At 45.8% G+C, this 20,000-nt stretch overlaps 1 protein-coding gene across 1 annotated transcript in view; it reads right to left on the bottom strand.

The window, feature by feature from the left end:
* Window positions 1-20,000, bottom strand: part of LOC124020799 (collagen alpha-1(XIV) chain-like) — a 268,028-nt gene that overhangs the window by 209,785 nt on the left and 38,243 nt on the right. The window contains exons 4-5 of the mRNA XM_046336070.1: window positions 19,083-19,226; window positions 17,589-17,685 (exon numbers count right to left, since the gene is read on the bottom strand). Coding sequence (XP_046192026.1) covers window positions 17,589-17,685; window positions 19,083-19,088 — 103 coding nt within the window. The 5' untranslated portion in view covers window positions 19,089-19,226. The remainder of the gene's footprint in view (window positions 1-17,588; window positions 17,686-19,082; window positions 19,227-20,000) is intronic.

Raw genomic sequence — 20,000 nt, forward strand, 5'->3', positions numbered from 1 at the left:
CTCCTACAGCAAATCACCCCCACAACATGATGCTGCCACCCCCGTGCTTCACGGTTTGGATGGTGTTCTTCGGCTTGCAAGCCTCCCCCCTTTTTCCTCCAACCATAACGATGGTCATTATGGCCAAACAGTTCTATTGTTGTTTCATCAGACCAGAGGACATTTCTCCAAAAAGTACGATCTTTGTCCCCATGTGCAGTTGCAAACCGTAGTCTGGCTTTTTTAATGGAGGTTTTGGAGCAGTGACTTCTTCCTTGCTGAGCGGCCTTTCAGGTTATGTTGATATAGGACTCGTTTTATAGATACTTTTGTACCTGTTTCCTGCAGCATCTTCACAAGGTCCATTTCTGTTGTTCTGGGTTGATTTGCACTTTTCACACCAAAGTATGTTCCTCTCTAAGAGACAGAACGCGTCTCCTTCCTGAGCGGTATGACGGCTGCGTGGTCCCATGGTGTTTATACTTGCGTACTATTGCTTGTACAGATGAACGTGGTACCTTCAGGCATTTGGAAATTGCTCCCAAGGATGAACCAGACTTGGTGGAAGTCTACAATCTTTCTGAGGTCTTGGCTGATTTCTTTTGATTTTCCCATGATGTCAAGCAAAGAGGCACTGAGTTTGAAGGTAGGCCTTGAAATACGTGCACAGGTACACCTCCAATTGACTCAAATGATGTCAATCAGTCTATCAGAATCTTCTAAAGTCATGACATTCTTTTCTGGAATTTTCCAAGCTGTTTAAAGGCACAGTCAACTTAGTGTATGTGAACTTCTGACTCACTGGAATTGTGATACAGTGAATTATAAGTGAAATAATCTGTCTGTAAACAAAGTAGATGTCCTAACTGACCTGCCAAAACTATAGTCTGTTAACAAGAAATTTGTGGAGTGGTTGAAAAACGAGTTTTTAATGACTCTGTATGTAAACTTAAACTGTACATGGACTGAATAGAACCCCCCCCCACACACACACACCCTTCAAATGCATCGTTTGCACTTCTACAATTACAGAGCTAAATCTCCTCATTCTGTGGCTCCAGCGTAACCCCATACAAAGCCAGTTAACATAGGTAACACCCCACAGTAAGGTGCGGTAAAGGATGGCTGGTGGAGGGGGAAGCTCAGGTCTCAGTCAATGCAGTCAACGCAGTCAACGCAGTCAATGCAGTCAATGCAGTCAACGCAGTCAACGCAGTCAACGCAGTCAACGCAGTCAATGCATGTCCTACTTAAATATTTACAGAGGAACCTGATATTTGTTAGAAATATGAATAAAAAACAGATTGCCCAGATGTCGAAACACTGAACCCCGTTCAACCGAAGATGTATTTTACCACTATTGAAGTGTGTTTACATTAGATTTATTTAAAAATAACGTTCTATTCATCATACAAACCTTCCAGATAGCTAAAGCAGGGAAAACAAAACACTAAACTGAACAGGAGAAAACCGTGTTAAATATCAGAAGAGAAAAGGGAGCCACCTTTTTAACAGTCATTTCCTGTAATCAGTAATACCTGAAGCAGAGTTCCTGCTCTGTATTCATTCAACGGTCTGGTCTAGAACACCTGAGACAGGGAGGCTTAACAGGAGGAGGGAAAATGAAGAGAACACCTGAGACAGGGAGGCTTAACAGGAGGAGGGAAAATGAAGAGAACACCTGAGACAGGGAGGCTTAACAGGAGGAGGGAAAATGAAGAGAACACCTGAGACAGGGAGAATTAACAGGAGGAGGGAAAATGAAGAGAACACCTGAGACAGGGAGGCTTAACAGGAGGAGGGAAAATGAAGAGAACACCTGAGACAGGGAGGCTTAACAGGAGGAGGGAAAATGAAGAGAACACCTGAGACAGGGAGGCTTAACAGGAGGAGGGAAAATGAAGAGAACACCTGAGACAGGGAGGCTTAACAGGAGGAGGGAAAATGAAGAGAACACCTGGGAAGGGAAGGGCTTGGGAGGGAGGGAAAATGAAGAGAACACCTCAATCTAAACGATGATTCTAATTGACCTCTGTGTTAATGAGTCCTTGTACACAAGAATAGCAAGATAACAACCATCTCAGGAAAAATCAAGCCTGCACTCTCACCTTCAGGGAGGCCTCCATGGGATGCATCCCAAATAGTACCCTGTTCTCTGTATAGTGCATTGCTTTTGACCAGCACCTGAGACAGGGGGCCCTGGTCAAAATGAGTGCAGTGAGACAGGGGACTAGGGTTCAGGATTTGGGATGAAGAGAACATTCCTCATCATGGACAGATGGAGGTAAAATGAGGGTCCCTGAGAATTAGCTGTTACGATAGCAGCAGCTACTCTTCCTGGGGTCCACATAGAACATGAAACACAATACAGAACATTAACAGACCAGAACAGCTCAAAGACCAGAACAACATACATTTTAAATGGAACACCTGAGACAGGGATAACAGTAGAAAATAACACAACATGTCTGAGGTCAGGGTCCTAACAACCTGATGAAACACCTGAACATGGGAGGTCAGGGTTCTCCAACCTGATGAAACACAACATGGGAGGTAACAGGGTTCTCCAACCTGATGAAACACAAGGATGAGGGAAAAGGTGGGGGTCCTCCAACCTGATGATTCTAATTGATAACATGTCTAGGTGGGTCCTTGTCCAACCTGATAACAACCATGAAATCACAACATGTCTCAGGTCAGGGTTCTCCAACCTGATGAAACACAACATGTCTAGGTCAGGGTTCTCCAACCTGATGAAACACAACATGTCCCTGGTCAAAATGAGTGCAGTGTGCAGGGGACTAGGGTTCTCCAACCTGATGAAACACAACATGTCTAGGTCAGGGTCCCAACCTGATGAAACATAACATGTCTAGGTCTGGGTTCTCCAACCTGATGAAACACAATACAGATCATTAACAGGTCAGGGTTCTCAACCTGAAAACATAACATGTTTAAATGGTCAGGGTTCTCCAACCTGATGAAACATAACATGTCTAGGTCAGGGTTCTCCAACCTGATGAAACACAACATGTCTAGGTCAGGGTTCTCCAACCTGATGAAACACAACATGTCTAGGTCAGGGTTCTCCAACCTGATGAAACACAACATGTCTAGGTCAGGGTTCTCCAAACTGATGAAACATAACATGTCTAGGTCAGGGTTTCTCCAACCTGATGAAACACAACATCTAGGTCAATGTTCTCCAACCTGATGAAACACAACATGTCTAGGTCAGGATTCTCCAACATGATGAAACATAACATGTCTAGGTCAGGGTTCTCCAACCTGATGAAACACAACATGTCTAGGTCAGGGTTCTCCAACCTGATGAAACACAACATGTCTAGGTCAGGGTTCTCCAACCTGATGAAACACAACATGTCTAGGTCAGGGTTCTCCAACCTGATGAAACACAACATGTCTAGGTCAGGGTTCTCCAACCTGATGAAACACAACATGTCTAGGTCAGGGTTCTCCAACCTGATGAAACACAACATGTCTAGGTCAGGGTTCTCCAACCTGATGAAACACAACATGTCTAGGTCAGGGTTCTCCAACCTGATGAAACACAACATGTCTAGGTCAGGGTTCTCCAACCTGATGAAACACAACATGTCTAGGTCAGGGTTCTCCAACCTGATGAAACACAATCTATCTAGGTCAAGGTTCTCCAACCTGATGAAACACAACATGTCTAGGTCAGGGTTCTCCAACCTGATGAAACACAACATGTCTAGGTCAGGGTTCTCCAACCTGATGAAACACAACATGTCTAGGTCAGGGTTCTCCAACCTGATGAAACACAACATGTCTAGGTCAGGGTTCTCCAACCTGATGAAACACAACATGTCTAGGTCAGGGTTCCCCAACCTGATGAACACATAACATGTCTAGGTCAGGGTTCTCCAACCTGATGAAACACAACATGTCTAGGTCAGGGTTCTCCAAACTGATGAAACATAACATGTCTAGGTCAGGGTTCTCCAACCTGATGAAACACAACATGTCTAGGTCTCTGGGTTCTCCAACCTGATGAAACACAACATGTCTAGGTCAGGATTCTCCATGCTGGTCTGATGAAACATAACATGTCTAGGTCAGGGTTCTCCAACCTGATGAACACAACATGTCTAGGTCAGGGTTCTCCAACCTGAGGAAACTAACATGTCTAGGTCATGATGGTTCTCCAACCTGAGTGAAACATAACATGTCTGCTGCTCCAGGGTTTCAACTGTTCTGATGAAACACAACATGTCATTTAGGGTTTGAACATCTTGATGAAACACAACAAATCTAGCACAGCCAGAAGGTTCTCCAACCTGATGAAACGGTTCCTATCTAGGTTTCTTCAGGTTTTGGCCTTTCTAGGGAGTTTTAACACCACCTGCTTTTACACCTGCATTGTTTGCTGTTTGGGATTTTAATGTTTCTCAGACTTTGAGTCAGCTGACACGAAGGGCTATATAAATCCCATCTGATTTGATTTTGATTTGTCACTGTCACAATGTCAATGTCCAAAATCACTGCCCTGGGGCCTTGTGAATGTTGACCTGTTTAAAGGTCTTACTCACGTCGGCTACGGAGAGCGTGATAACACAGTTGTCTGGAACAGCTGATGCTCTCATGCATGTTTCAGTGTAACTTGCCTTGAAGTAAGCATAGAAGTGATTTAGCCCGTCTGGTAGGCTCGTGACACTGGGCAGCTCGCGGCTGTGCTTCCCTTTGTAGTTTGAAATAGTTTGCAAGCCCTGCCCCATAAGACGAGCGTCAGAGCCGGTGTAGTACGTTTTTATCTTAGTCCTGTATTGGCGCTTTGCCTGTTTGAGGGTTCATCGGAAGGCATAGCAGGGTTTCTTATAAGCTTCCGGGTTAGAGTTCCGCACCTCGAAAGCGGCAGCTCTACCCTTTAGCTCAGTGCAAATGTTGCCTGTAATCCATGGCTTCTGCTTGGGGTATGTACGTACAGTCACTGTGGGGACGACGTCCTCGATGCACTTATTGATAAAGCCAGTGACTGTTGTGATGGATTCCTCAATGCCATCGGAAGAATCCCTGAACATGTTCCAGTCTGTGCTGCAAAACAGACCTGTAGTTTAGCACCTGCTTCATCTCACCACTTTTTTATAGACTGAGTCACTGGTGCTTCCTACTTTAATTTCTGCTTGTACACAGGAATCAGGATAGAATTATGGTCAGATTTACCAAATGGAGGGTGAGGGGAGCTTTGTACGCGTCCTTGTGTGTAGTAATGGTGGTCTATAATTGTTTTCCCTCTGGTTGCACATTTAACAAATTGATAGAAATTAGGTCAAAATTATTTAAATTTCCCTGCATTAAAGTCCCCGGCCACTAGGAGTGCTGCCTCTGGGTGAGGGGATTCCTGTTTGTTTATTTCCTTACATAGCTGACTGAGTGCCGTCTTAGTGCCAGCATCCGTCTGTGGTGGTAAATAACAGCCACAAAAAATATAGATGAGAACTATCTTGGCAAATAGTGTGATTCTGTACTTTAGGCGAGTAAAATCTAGAGACTTCCTTAGATTTCGTGCACCAGCTGTTGTTTGCAAATATACACGGACTGCCCCCCCCCCCTCGTCTTACCTTGCCAGCTGAATGTTATCCATGTTGTCATTCAGCCACGATTCGGTGAAACATAAGATATTACCGTTTTTGATGTCTCGTAGGTAGGATATTTGTGATCGTACCTTGTCTAATTTATTATCAAATGATTGTACGTTGGCAAGTAATTCTGATGTTTAGGGCAGATTTCCCACTCGCTGTTGGCGGATCCTTACGAGGCACCCCGCCCTGTGTCCTCTATACATGCGTCTCGTTCTCCTGCCAATAACAGGGATGTAGGCCTTGTTGGGTATCTGAAGTACATCCTGTGCATCCTGCTTGTTGAAGAAAAAATCTAATCCGAGGTGAGTGATCACTGTCCCTATATCCAGAAGCTCTGTGTCTAATCCGAGGTGAGTGATCGCTGTCCTGATATCTAGAAGCTCTGTGTCTAGTCCGAGGTGACTGATCGCTGTCCTGATATCCAGAAGCTCTTTGTCTAATCCGAGGTGAGTGATCTCTGTCCTGATATCTAGAAGCTCTGTGTCTAGTCCGAGGTGACTGATCGCTGTCCTGATATCCAGAAGCTCTTTGTCTAATCCGAGGTGAGTGATCGCTGTCCTGATGTCCAGAAGCTCTGTGTCTAATCCGAGGTGAGTGATCTCTGTCCTGATATCTAGAAGCTCTGTGTCTAGTCCGAGGTGACTGATCGCTGTCCTGATATCCAGAAGCTCTTTGTCTAATCCGAGGTGAGTGATCGCTGTCCTGATGTCCAGAAGCTCTGTGTCTAATCCGAGGTGAGTGATCTCTGTCCTGATATCTAGAAGCTCTGTGTCTAGTCCGAGGTGACTGATCGCTGTCCTGATGTCCAGAAGCTCTTTGTCTAATCCGAGGTGAGTGATCGCTGTCCTGATATCCAGAAGCTCTGTGTCTAGTCCGAGGTGAGTGATCGCTGTCCTGATATCCAGAAGCTCTGTGTCTAATCCGAGGTGAGTGATCTCTGTCCTGATATCCAGAAGCTCTTTGTCTAATCCGAGGTGAGTGATCTCTGTCCTGATATCTAGAAGCTCTGTGTCTAGTCCGAGGTGATCGCTGTCCTGATATCCAGAAGCTCTTTGTCCTGATCGCTGTCTGATGTCCAGAAGCTCTGTGTCTAATCCGAGGTGAGTGATCTCTGTCCTGATATCCAGAAGCTCTGTGTCTAATCCGAGGTGAGTGATCTCTGTCCTGATATCCAGAAGCTCTTTGTCTAATCCGAGGTGAGTGATCTCTGTCCCGATATCTAGAAGCTCTGTGTCTAGTCTGAGGTGAGTGATCGCTGTCCCGATATCCAGAAGCTCTGTGTCTAACGCGAACAACTCCCCACATAATTGGTTGGGTGCCGGTATAACGGCTGCCATTTCTTCTGGCGCCATCTTGTCTTCTGTCCACCCAGAAGACAGTTATCATGATCGCTAACTGGCTACACAAAGTGAATGATAGACAAATGTGGGCACCCAACAGACATACTGGGGAAACACTGCTGGAAATTAATTGGCAGATATTGTGATACGTTTGGCTTTTTAAGCCAAATTTGGCTAACCAGAGGTGGGAAATTTGATTGGATTGTAGCAATTTGGGATGACTGAGACCCACAGGGACCCCAGAAGAAGCTGTATATATTTATCCATCCATCTTCTCTCTCTCTATGTAGCCTCATCAGACTCCTCTCTCTCTCTGTATCCTCATCAGACTCCTCTCTCTCTCTATGTAGCTCATCAGACTCCTCTCTCTCTCTCTGTATCCTCTGTAGCCTCATCAGACTCTTCTCTCTCTCTATGTAGCCTCATCAGAGTCCTCTCTCTCTGTAGCCTCATCAGAGTCCTCTCTCTCTGTAGCCTCATCAGAGTCCTCTCTCTCTCTCTGTAGCCTCATCAGACTCCTGTCTCTCTCTGTATCCTCATCAGACTCCTCATCAGACTCTTCTCTCTCTCTCTGTGTAGCCTCATCAGACTCCTGTCTCTGGCTGAAGTTGGAGACTTTTATCTCCCTCACCAACTTCAAACATCTGCTATCTGAGCAGCTAACCGATCGCATCCTCATACTGTTTATATTTATTTACTTTTCTGCTCTTTTGCACACCAATATCTCTACCTGTACATGACCATCTATCACTCCAGTGATAATCTGCAAAATTGTAATTATTCGCCTACCTCCTCATGCCTTTTGCACACAATGTATATAGACTCTCTTTTTTTCTACTGTGTTATTGACTTGTTAATTGTTTACTCCATGTGTAACTCTGTGTTGTCTGTTCACACTGCTATGCTTTATCTTGGCCAGGTCACAGTTGCAAATGAGAACTTGTTCTCAACTAGCCTACCTGGTTAAATAAAGGTGAAATTTAAAAAATTCAAAGATAAAAGACTCTCCTCTCTCTCTCTCTCTCTCTCTCTTCTCTCTCTCTAGCCTCATCAGACTCCTCTCTCTCTCTCTCTCTCTCTCTAGCCTCATCTCTCTCTCTCTCTCTGTGTAGCCTCATCAGCCTCATCATAGATATAGTGTTCCTGTCATGTTGCTATGGTCTGTGTCCTACCTTATTCCCTTTCTAATGCACTACCCATCGGCCAGGGTCCGATCTGGTAGCCTCATCAGCCTCATCATAGATATAGTGTTCCTGTCATGTTGCTATGGTCTGTGTCCTACCTTATTCCCTTTCTAATGCACTACCCAGCGGCCAGGGTCCGAGCTGGGCCAGGGTCGAAGGCTGGTTAACCCTGAGCTGGGCTCTGGTTAGCTGTCTGAAGCTGAGCTGGGCTCTGGTTAGCTGGAAGGCTGGTTAAGCTGAGCTGGACTCTGGTTAGCTGTCTGAAGGCTGGTTAAACCCTGAGCTGGACTCTGGTTAGCTGTCAGGAGGCTGGTTAAACCCTGAGCTGGGTTGTGGTTAGCTGTCAGGAGGCTGGTTAAACCCTGAGCTGGACTGTGGTTATCTGTCAGAAGGCTGGTTAAACCTGAGCTGAGCTGTGGTTAGCTGTCAGGAGGCTGGTTTAGCTGGGCTGTGGTTAGCTGTCTGAAGGCTGGTTAAACCCTGAGCTGGGCTGTGGTTACATGTCTGAAGGTTAGTTAAAAGCCTCTGGTTAGCTGAGGCTGGTTAAACCCTGAGCTCTGGTTAGCTGTCAGAAGGCTGGTTAAACCCTGACCTGGGCTCTGGTTAGCTGTCAGGAGGCTGGTTAAACCCTGACCTGGGCTCTGGTTAGCTGTCTGAAGGCTGGTTAAACCCTGAGCTGGGCTCTGGTTAGCTGTCTGAAGGCTGGTTAAACCCTGAGCTGGGCTCTGGTTAGCTGTCTGAAGGCTGGTTAAACCCTGAGCTGGGCTGTGGTTAGCTGTCAGAGACAATTCATGATCTGGGAGAGACTAAATAAGTGATAATGTTAGAAATGAACTGGTCTATAAATATAAAAGACTCTACGGGTTTCTCTCTCCTCCAGCGACACACACACACACACACACACACACACACACACACACACACACACACACACACACACACACACACACACACACACACACACACACACACACACACACACACACACACACACACACACACACACACACACACACACACACACACACCGATGGATGTGAAGCCATCTCAACTATCAACAATCCACCCTATCCCCAATCAACTCTGTGTGCGTGTGTGTGTATATGCGTGTGTGCTGGAGGTGTGTGGAGTTAAGGAAAGAGGTCATTATGGAGTTAATAAGGAAAGAGGTCATTATGGAGTTAATAAGGAAAGAGGTCATTATGGAGTTAATAAGGAAAGAGGTCATTATGGAGTCAATAAGGAAAGAGGTCATTATGGAGTCAATAAGGAAAGAGGTCATTATGGAGTTAATAAGGTAAGAAGTCATTATGGAGTTAATAAGGAAAGAGGTCATTATGGAGTCAATAAGGAAAGAGGTCATTATGGAGTCAATAAGGAAAGAGGTCATTATGGAGTCAATAAGGAAAGAGGTCATTATGGAGTCAATAAGGAAAGAGGTCATTATGGAGTCAATAAGGAAAGAGGTCATTATGGAGTTAATAAGGAAAGAGGTCATTATGGAGTCAATAAGGAAAGAGGTCATTATGGAGTCAATAAGGAAAGAGGTCATTATGGAGTTAATAAGGAAAGAGGTCATTATGGAGTTAATAAGGAAAGAGGTCATTATGGAGTTAATAAGGAAAGAGGTCATTATGGAGTCAATAAGGAAAGAGATCATTATGGAGTCAATAAGGAAAGAGGTCATTATGGAGTCAATAAGGAAAGAGGTCATTATGGAGTCAATAAGGAAAGAGGTCATTATGGAGTCAATAAGGAAAGAGGTCATTATGGAGTTAATAAGGAAAGAGGTCATTATGGAGTCAATAAGGAAAGAGGTCATTATGGAGTCAATAAGGAAAGAGGTCATTATGGAGTCAATAAGGAAAGAGGTCATTATGGAGTTAATAAGGAAAGAGGTCATTATGGAGTTAATAAGGAAAGAGGTCATTATGGAGTTAATAAGGAAAGAGGTCATTATGGAGTTAATAAGGAAAGAGGTCATTATGGAGTCAATAAGGAAAGAGGTCATTATGGAGTTAATAAGGAAAGAGGTCATTATGGAGTTAATAAGGAAAGAGGTCATTATGGAGTTAATAAGGAAAGAGGTCATTATGGAGTTAATAAGGAAAGAGGTCATTATGGAGTTAATAAGGAAAGAGGTCATTATGGAGTTAATAAGGAAAGAGGTCATTATGGAGTTAATAAGGAAAGAGGTCATTATGGAGTTAATAAGGAAAGAGGTCATTATGGAGTTAATAAGGAAAGAGGTCATTATGGAGTTAATAAGGAAAGAGGTCATTATGGAGTTAATAAGGAAAGAGGTCATTATGGAGTTAATAAGGAAAGAGGTCATTATGGAGTTAATAAGGAAAGAGTCATTATGGAGTCATCTATTAGATCTCGATGTTCTCATTTCGGATGGAGTCATTTGTTATGGATCCCTAAACACCTCGTTAGCAGCTTAGAACTACAACTCATAAAGAGGTATAAGAGTTTACACCTGATAGATATTTGGAGAAGCATAATCTTGGGGGTTCTTGTTCCATTCACAGTGGAGCAATATCAGCACGGTACATCAGAAGTGATGTGTTAGTGTTGGAAAGCTGCAGGTCATTATTTCATTCAATATTTCAATGGAGAAAACGTTCAGCTCGCTGGAAAAAAAACTAGACTAACATGATTTCTTTCATTCCGGTTTAATAACTAACAGAACAGGGAGTTACTTTACCTACGTCCAAATCAATAAAAATGTTATCAGGGCTTGAGATTTACAGTTCTGCATCTGTTTGTTACAAGACTCAATATCACAATCGTTTTAAAAGTGGATTCAATTTGCTGAAAGAAATTAATCAATGACCAGAATCACAACTTCCCAGCTTCCATTTGGTTTGTCGTCACCCCTCAGAGCGGCCCTCAAGGCAACAGAGGTCTTACTACTACTAGTGATCACATGACTGGTAAATATCACAGGCTCACCCTGGGAGGGCTGGAGTTAGTGTTATGCAGGAAAGCACAGGTCATTATGGAGTTACATAACACACACATTATGGAGTTAATAAGGAAATAAGGAAACAGGTCATTATGGAGTTAATAAGGAAAGAGGTCATTATGGAGTTAATAAGGAAAGAGGTCATTATGGAGTTACACAACACAACACAGGTCACACATGGAGGATATTAAATCAAACATTAACCAGGTCAGCTTAAAAGTTAATCCTGAACCAATGACCCAGTCAATTTCTAGTTAAAAACAAAACAGTCTCTCCCCCTTTTGTCATTCCTTCCCCCCACTCCCTCCTACCCCCCCCCCCTCCTGGGTCCCCCTCCTCCTGGGTCTCTGGCTCACTGGTTCTGCTCTCCCCTGGCTCATCGGCTCTCTGGCCCCTGGCTCACCGGCTTTGCCTCTGGCTCACCGGCTCTCTGCCTCTGGCTCACCGGCTCTCTGCCTCTGGCTCACCGGCTCTCTGCCTCTGGCTCACCGGCTCTCTGCCTCTGGCTCACCGGCTCTCTGCCTCTGGCTCACCGGCTCTCTATCCTCTGGCTCACCGGCTCTCTGCCTCTGGCTCACCGGCTCTCTGCCTCTGGCTCACCGGCTCTCTGCCTCTGGCTCACCGGCTCTCTGCCTCTGGCTCAGCTCTCTGCCTCTGGCTCACCATCTCTGCCTCTGGCTCACCGGCTCTCTGCCTCTGGCTCACCGGCTCTCTGCTCTCTCACCTTGCTGTTCTCAAAATTAATATTTCAAAATGGAGAAAATTTTCCAGTACGCTGAAAAGGCATCTTTTCCGGATATTGAAAAATAGGCATTTTCCACATGAAATTTCTTTCATCTGGACCTCTAGTGTTCTGGCCTCCAGAGTGTCAGCCCAACACAGACCCGTTATCAGGCCTCTCTGTCCTCTGCTATTACCCAAATAGCTGGGTAATAAACGACCTCTGACCCCTGAAGGGTTTTACTGCAGGCCCAGACAAAGACTGCTCCGAGGCAGCTTTAACTAGCTCCAGTATGTGTGTGTGTGTGTGTGTGTGTGTGTGTGTGTGTGTGTGTGTGTCTGTGTGTGTGTGTGTTTGTTACAAGACTCAATATCACAATTGTTTTAAAGTGGATTCAATTTGCTGTGTTAGCAAATCAATGACCAGAATCTTTAACTTCCCAGCTTCCATTTGGTTTGTCGTCACCCCTCAGAGCGGCCCTCAAGGCAACAGCCCTTACTACTACTAGTGATCACATGACTGGTATCCCAATGATCACAGGCTCACCCTGGGGGGTCTCAAATCAATTGCTTTGGAGATGTTAGGACAGGATGTTACACCTCTCTCTCTTCCCTCTCTCGACCCTCTCTCGTCCCTCTCTCTTCCCTCTCTCATCCCTCTACCCTCGCAGATAATCATCCTTCCTTCCTGTCTGTCTTCACAGACACAAAACAACAATCCTGAGCCCATGTCATTGCTGAGCAGCGTGAAATCAAAGTGACTGGGTCCTATTTGATATGTTGTAGAGATGTACACCTCTCTGTTGATACTATACATCTCACAGTTTGAACAGAGGAAATCACACATAAACAACCCCCATCAACCTTAGCTAATGATCATATTTGATGGACAGTTGAGAAGCATATCTATTGGTTTCTATCAGGCATCCAGTTTGGCCCCGTCCCAGAGGAGATGTGGTTTCTATCAGGCATTCAGTTTGGCCCCTGTCCCAACACAGTCGCTCTGGATAAGACGTCACACTAACACACACAAATGTAAATATTAAATGAGATGTGGTTTCTATCAGGCATTCAGTTTGGCCCCCGTCCCAGAGGAGAAAATTCAGTTTCCTGTCCCAGAGGAGATGTGGTTTCTATCAGGCATTCAGTTTGGCCACCATCCCAGAGGAGATGTGGTTTCTATCAGGCATTCAGTTTGGCCCCTGTCCCAGAGGAGATGTGGTTTCTATCAGGCATTTATTTTGGCCACCGTTCCAGAGGAGATGTGGTTTCTATCAGGCATTCAGTTTGGCCCCCGTCCCAGAGGAGATGTGGTTTCTATCAGGCATTCAGTTTGGCCCCGTCCCAGAGGAGATGTGGTTTCTATCAGGCATTCAGTTTGGCCCCTGTCCCAGAGGAGATGTGGTTTCTATCAGGCATTCAGTTTGGCCCCGTCCCAGAGGAGATGTGGTTTCTATCAGGCATTCAGTTTGGCCCCTGTCCCAGAGGAGATGTGGTTTCTATCAGGCATTCAGTTTGGCCCCGTCCCAGAGGAGATGTGGTTTCTATCAGGCATTCAGTTTGGCCACCGTCCCAGAGGAGATGTGGTTTCTATCAGGCATTCAGTTTGGCCACCGTCCCAGAGGAGATGTGGTTTCTATCAGGCATTCAGTTTGGCCCCCGTCCCAGAGGAGCTGTGGTTTCTATCAGGCATTCAGTTTGGCCACAGTCCCTGTTTCTTTTATAGGATCTAGTGGTGAAGTCATCAGGCAATAGTACCAGTCCAACTCACTGTTGGGATCTAGTGGTGGAGTCATCAGCCAATAGTACCAGTCCAACTCATTGGGTTCTCGTGGTGGAGTCATCAGCCAATAGTACCAGTCCAACTCACTGTTGGGTTCTCGTGGTGGAGTCATCAGCCAATAGTACCAGTCCAACTCATTGGGATCTAGTGGTGGAGTCATCAGCCAATAGTACCAGTCCAACTCATTGGGATCTAGTGGTGGAGTCATCAGCCAATAGTACCAGTCCAACTCATTGGGATCTAGTGGTGGAGTCATCAGCCAATAGTACCAGTCCAACTCATTGGGATCTAGTGGAGGAGTCATCAGCCAATAGTACCAGTCCAACTCATTGGGATCTAGTGGTGGAGTCATCAGCCAATAGTACCAGTCCAACTCACTGTTGGGTTCTAGTGGAGGAGTCATCAGCCAATAGTACCAGTCCAACTCACTGTTGGGTTCTAGTGGAGGAGTCATCAACCAATAGTACCAGTCCAACTCACTGTTGGGATCTAGTGGAGGAGTCATCAGCCAATAGTACCAGTCCAACTCACTGTTGGGATCTAGTGGTTGAGTCATCAGCCAACAGCCCAGTCCAACTCACTGTTGGGATCTAGTGGTTGAGTCATCAGCCAACAGCCCAGTCCAACTCACTGTTGGGATCTAGTGGAGGAGTCATCAGCCAACAGCCCAGTCCAACTCACTGTTGGGATCTAGTGGAGGATTCATCAGCCAATAGTACCAGTCTAACTCACTGTTGGGATCTAATGGTGGATTCGTCAGCCAATAGTACCAGTCCAACTCACTGTTGGGATCTAGTGGTGGATTCATCAACCAATAGTACCAGTCCAACTCATTGGAATCTAGTGGTTGAGTCATCAGCCAATAGTACCAGTTAACTCACTGTTGGGATCTAGTGGAGGAGTCATCAGCCAATAGTACCAGTCCAACTCACTGTTGGGATCTAGTGGAGGAGTCATCAGCCAATAGTACCAGCCCAACTCACTGTTGGGATCTAGTGGTTGAGTCATCAGCCAACAGCCCAGTCCAACTCACTGTTGGGATCTAGTGGTTGAGTCATCAGCCAACAGCCCAGTCCAACTCACTGTTGGGATCTAGTGGAGGAGTCATCAGCCAATAGTACCAGTCCAACTCATTGGGATCTAGTGAGTCATCAGCCAACAGCCCAGTCCAACTCACTGTTGGGATCTAGTGGAGGAGTCATCAGCCAATAGTACCAGTCCAACTCACTGTTGGGATCTAGTGGAGGATTCATCAGCCAATAGTACCAGTCCAACTCACTGTTGGGATCTAATGGTGGAGTCAGCCAATAGTACCAGTCCAACTCACTGTTGGGATCTAGTGGTTGAGTCATCAGCCAATAGTACCAGTCCAACTCACTGTTGGGATCTAGTGGAGGAGTCATCAGCCAATAGTACCAGACTGTTGGGAGTGGAGGAGTCATCAGCCAATAGTACCAGTCCAACTCACTGTTGGGATCTCAGCCAACAGCCCAGTCCAACTCACTGTGGGATGGAGGAGTCATCAGCCAATAGTACCAGTCCAACTCACTGTTGGGATCTAGTGGAGGATTCATCAGCCAATAGTACCAGTCCAACTCACTGTTGGGATCTAGTCATGGTCCAACTCACTGGATTCATCAGCCAATAGTACCAGTCCAACTCACTGTTGGGATCTAGTGGTGGACTGTTGGGATCATCAGCCAATAGTACCAGTCCAACTCACTGTTGGGATCTAGTGGTGGATTCATCAGCCAATAGTACCAGTCCAACTCACTGTTGGGATCTAGTGGTGGATTCATCAGCCAATAGTACCAGTCCAACTCATTGGGATCTAGTGGTGGAGTCATCAGCCAATAGTACCAGTCCAACTCATTGGGATCTAGTGGTGGAGTCATCAGCCAATAGGCAGGACAGAACAGAACATCTGGACCCGAAGCCAGTTCCTGTTCTGCTGATGTTAAACTCTTCCGCTCTAATGTGGGCTATACTCGGCCTTGTCTCAGGATGGTAAGTTGGTGGTTGAAGATTTCCCTCTAGTGGTGTGGGGGCTGTGCTTTGGCAAAGTGGGTGGGGTTATATCCTTCCTGTTTGGCCCTGTCCGGGGGTGTCCTCGGATGGGGCCACAGTGTCTCCTGACCCCTCCTGTCTCAGCCTCCAGTATTTATGCTACAGTAGTTTATGTGTCGGGGGGCTAGGGTCAGTTTGTTATATCTGGAGTACTTCTCCTGTCCTATTCGGTGTCCTGTGTGAATCTAAGTGTGCGTTCTCTAATTCTCTCCTTCTCTCTTTCTTTCTCTCTCTCGGAGGACCTGAGCCCTAGGACCATGCCCCAGGACTACCTGACATGATGACTCCTTGCTGTCCCCAGTCCACCTGGCCATGCTGCTGCTCCAGTTTCAACTGGCCTGGGCCCTAGGACCATGTCCCAGGACTACCTGACATGATGGCTCCTTGCTGTCCCCAGTCCACCTGACTGTGCTGCTGCTCCAGTTTCAACTGTTCTGCCTTATTATTATTTGACCATGCTGGTCATTTATGAACATTTGAACATCTTGGTCATGTTCTGTTATAATCTCTACCCGGCACAGCCAGAAGAGGACTGGCCACCCCACATAGCCCGGTTCCTCTCTAGGTTTCCTCCTAGGTTTTGGCATTTCTAGGGAGTTTTTCCTAGCCACCGTGCTTTTACACCTGCATTGTTTGCTGTTTGGGGTTTTAGGCTGGGTTTCTGTACAGCACTTTGAGATATCAGCTGATGTACGAAGGGCTATATAAATAAATTTGATTTGATTTGATTTAATCAAGGACTGATTTCGACCTGAGACACCCAGTTGTCCTGACCTCCAGACTCAGGTTGTAACACCCCCTGGTCTAGAACTTTACTGAGCAGTAAGGCCTTTCTGAAAATAACTCAACATTTAACATAGTGATGGATACAGAGGGTTATTCCTCCAACGATAATACCACAGATGTTCAAACGACACCCCAAATCACTTGCCCCCTTACTGAGTAGTGACCTCAAACCACAAACCCACATTCCATTCGTACCCTATAATAATAACATGGACCCTACCAAGGCATCAACCTCTCTATATACGCCATGGTTTGAGTAACAGCAGAAATGTTAGAGGGAGTGACTTTCAATACTTTAAAAACAATCATTATAATAACACATAATCACCAGTATAAGTTGAAGAGTCTGTCTGCCACATCGAAATTGTTGTCTTTTTGGCTAGATTTGTCTCTTTTTGGCTAGATTGCGACCCTGATCCCTCCCCGTCCATCCAGCCAACCTGCATATTATGCTAAACAGATCAGAGTTAAATAGAACACTGCCAACATTCTAGAACCCATAAAGACCAAAGCAAAGGCATTCCGTCCTATTCTCACATTTAATGGAAAAGAGGGTCAAATATTTCACAGTGATAAAAAGGAGCATTTTGTCCGCCAACCGAACATCCAGACAGATATTCAAAGCCAGCTTGTGGAGAGGGAGAGAGAGAGACAGAGAGAGAGAGAGACAGAGAGAGAGACAGAGACAGAGAGAGAGACAGAGAGAGAGAGAGAGAGAGACAGAGAGAGAGAGAGAGAGACAGAGAGAGAGAGAGACAGAGAGACAGAGAGAGAGACAGAGAGAGAGACAGAGAGAGAGACAGAGAGAGAGAGAGAGAGAGAGAGACAGAGAGAGAGAGAGAGAGAGAGAGAGAGAGACAGAGAGAGAGAGAGAGAGAGAGACAGAGAGAGAGAGACAGAGAGAGACAGAGAGAGAGAGAGAGAGAGAGGGAGGGAGAGGGAGGGAGAGAGGGAGAGAGAGAGACAGAGAGAGAGAGAGAGGGAGAGAGAGACAGAGAGAGAGAGAGAGAGAGAGAGAGACTGCATTATATTTAGTCATTTACCCTCTGTCTTGCAGTGACAGCCAGCCAAACCAGGCAACCAGCCAGACCACCAGCCATCTAGCTAAACAGCCAGCCAGCCAGTCAGTCTTACCTCCAGATATCTCGTTGATCTCCTCAGTCCCTCCGGTGTCATCAAGTCTCAGAGGCAATGTGCTCTCCCCTCTCCTCCCTCCCCTCCAGGTCTTCAGCTGAGGCACAGAGAGTAGAGAAATACATGAAAACCCTCATTCACTCTCGAGGGCAGAGACCCAAACCTTACAGTGAAGAGATCCATTAAAACCCTCATTCACTCTATAGGGCAGAGACCCCAACCTTACAGTGAAGAGATCCATTAAAACCCTCATTCACTGTAGAGGGCAGAGACCCAAACCTTACACCTTAAAACCCTCATTGAGGGCCAGGGAACCCACTACAGTGAAGAGATCCATTAAAATCCCCTCATTCACTGTAGAGGGCAGAGAACCCAAACCTTACAGTGAAGAGATCCATTAAAACCCTCATTCACTCTATAGGGCAGAGACCCAAACCTTACAGTGAAGAGATCCATTAAAACCCTCATTCACTCTCAGAGGGCAGAGACCCAAACCTTACAGTGAAGAGATCCATTAAAACCCTCATTCACTGTAGAGGGCAGAGAACCAAACCTTACAGTGAAGAGATCCATTAAAACCCTCATTCACTCTAGAGGGCAGAGACCCAAACCTTACAGTGAAGAGATCCATTAAAACCCTCATTCACTGTAGAGGGCAGAGAACCCCCAAACCTTACAGTGAAGAGATCCATTAAAACCCTCATTCACTATAGGGCAGAGAACCCAAACCTTACAGTGAAGAGATCCATTAAAACCCTCATTCTCTATAGGGCAGAACCCAAACCTTACAGTGAAGAGATCCATTAAAACCCTCATTCACTGTAGAGGGCAGAGACCCAAACCTTACAGTGAAGAGATCCATTAAAACCCTCATTCACTCTATAGGGCAGAGAACCCAACCTTACAGTGAAGAGATCCATTAAAACCCTCATTCACTCTAGAGGGCAGAGACCCAAACCTTACAGTGGAGAGATCCATTAAAACCTGAAGGCTCTAGAGGGCAGAGACCCAAACCTAGAGGGCAGAGACCCAAACTACTGCTGAAGGCTCTCTGCTCTTTCAACGACCACTCCTCCTATCCCCTCAGCACACAAAGTCACGATGCCAGGCCAGCCAGACAGCATTCAATGGAATCTACTTTAGTAGAGCCCCTGTCAAGTTTCAGATAGAACCTCCAGATTTGGGGAGGAGGGCATTGACATGTTATTGAATGTATTAAAAGCTACTTATTCATTCCAGAATACATGTAGTTTAATGTTTTGTATTTATACTGTTTGTATAAGAACGTTTTTTTCTTCAAAAGCAATGCTATGAATGTGAGGTTTCTATCTAAGGTAATTTTACTATTCAGAAATTAGTGGAACAAAATGACACAGAACCAGTCTGTTACATACCGGCATACTGTAAGTGGAACAAAATGACATAGAACCAGTCTGTTACATACCGGCATACTATAAGTGGAACAAAATGACATAGAACCAGTCTGATACATACCGGCATACTTCCCTTGTAGTGCTCTGCTCTGCTGGTTCCCTCTCACAGCTAGAACCCTGACGTGGTACTCCCTCATGGCATCAAAGTCCTGGATCACCACTTTATGGTCTCCCTTGGAAACGCGCAGCTCCTTGTACTCTTCACCTGTTGGAGGTTGGAGAGAGAAATCAGGGTGGGGACCAGGTGTGCGTCCAAAACGCCATCCTTTTCCCCATATCAGGGTGGGGACCAGGTGTGCGTCCAAAACGCCATCCTTTTCCCCATATCAGGGTGGGGACCAGGTGTGCGTCCAAAACGCCATCCTTTTCCCAATATCAGGTTGAGGACCAGGTGTGCGTCCAAAACGCCATCCTTTTCCCCATATCAGGGTGGGGACCAGGTGTGCGTCCAAAACGCCATCCTTTTCCCAATATCAGGTTGAGGACCAGGTGTGCGTCCAAAACGCCATCCTTTTCCCCATATCAGGGTGGGGACCAGGTGTGCGTCCAAAACGCCATCCTTTTCCCCATATCAGGGTGGGGACCAGGTGTGCGTCCAAAACGCCATCCTTTTCCCCATATCAGGGTCAGGGTGGGGACCAGGTGTGCGTCCAAAACGCCATCCTTTTCCCCATATCGGGATCATAGACTAGATGAGCAGATGGTATGGGGGGACAGAACGTAAATTACAAATCATTTGTAGACCGCAAATTGACCGCAGGAAGCCCAAACTAATGTGACCCCACCAGATATGTTTGATGAAAACATAATCACTTCAAACCTTGTTTACATTCTATATGATTATACACGTCTCTCTGTTAATGTGTGGGAACACTTAGGAACAGGCTTCTCAAAAATTTAAATCACCTGGAGCTGATTTTTTGCAGTATTTTATATCCACCAATAGAGCATGTAAAATGCAAATAAAAAAAGACCTGGT

The sequence above is a fragment of the Oncorhynchus gorbuscha genome, unplaced genomic scaffold (assembly GCF_021184085.1).
Source record: "Oncorhynchus gorbuscha isolate QuinsamMale2020 ecotype Even-year unplaced genomic scaffold, OgorEven_v1.0 Un_scaffold_914, whole genome shotgun sequence".
Taxonomy (NCBI): Eukaryota; Metazoa; Chordata; class Actinopteri; order Salmoniformes; family Salmonidae; genus Oncorhynchus; species Oncorhynchus gorbuscha.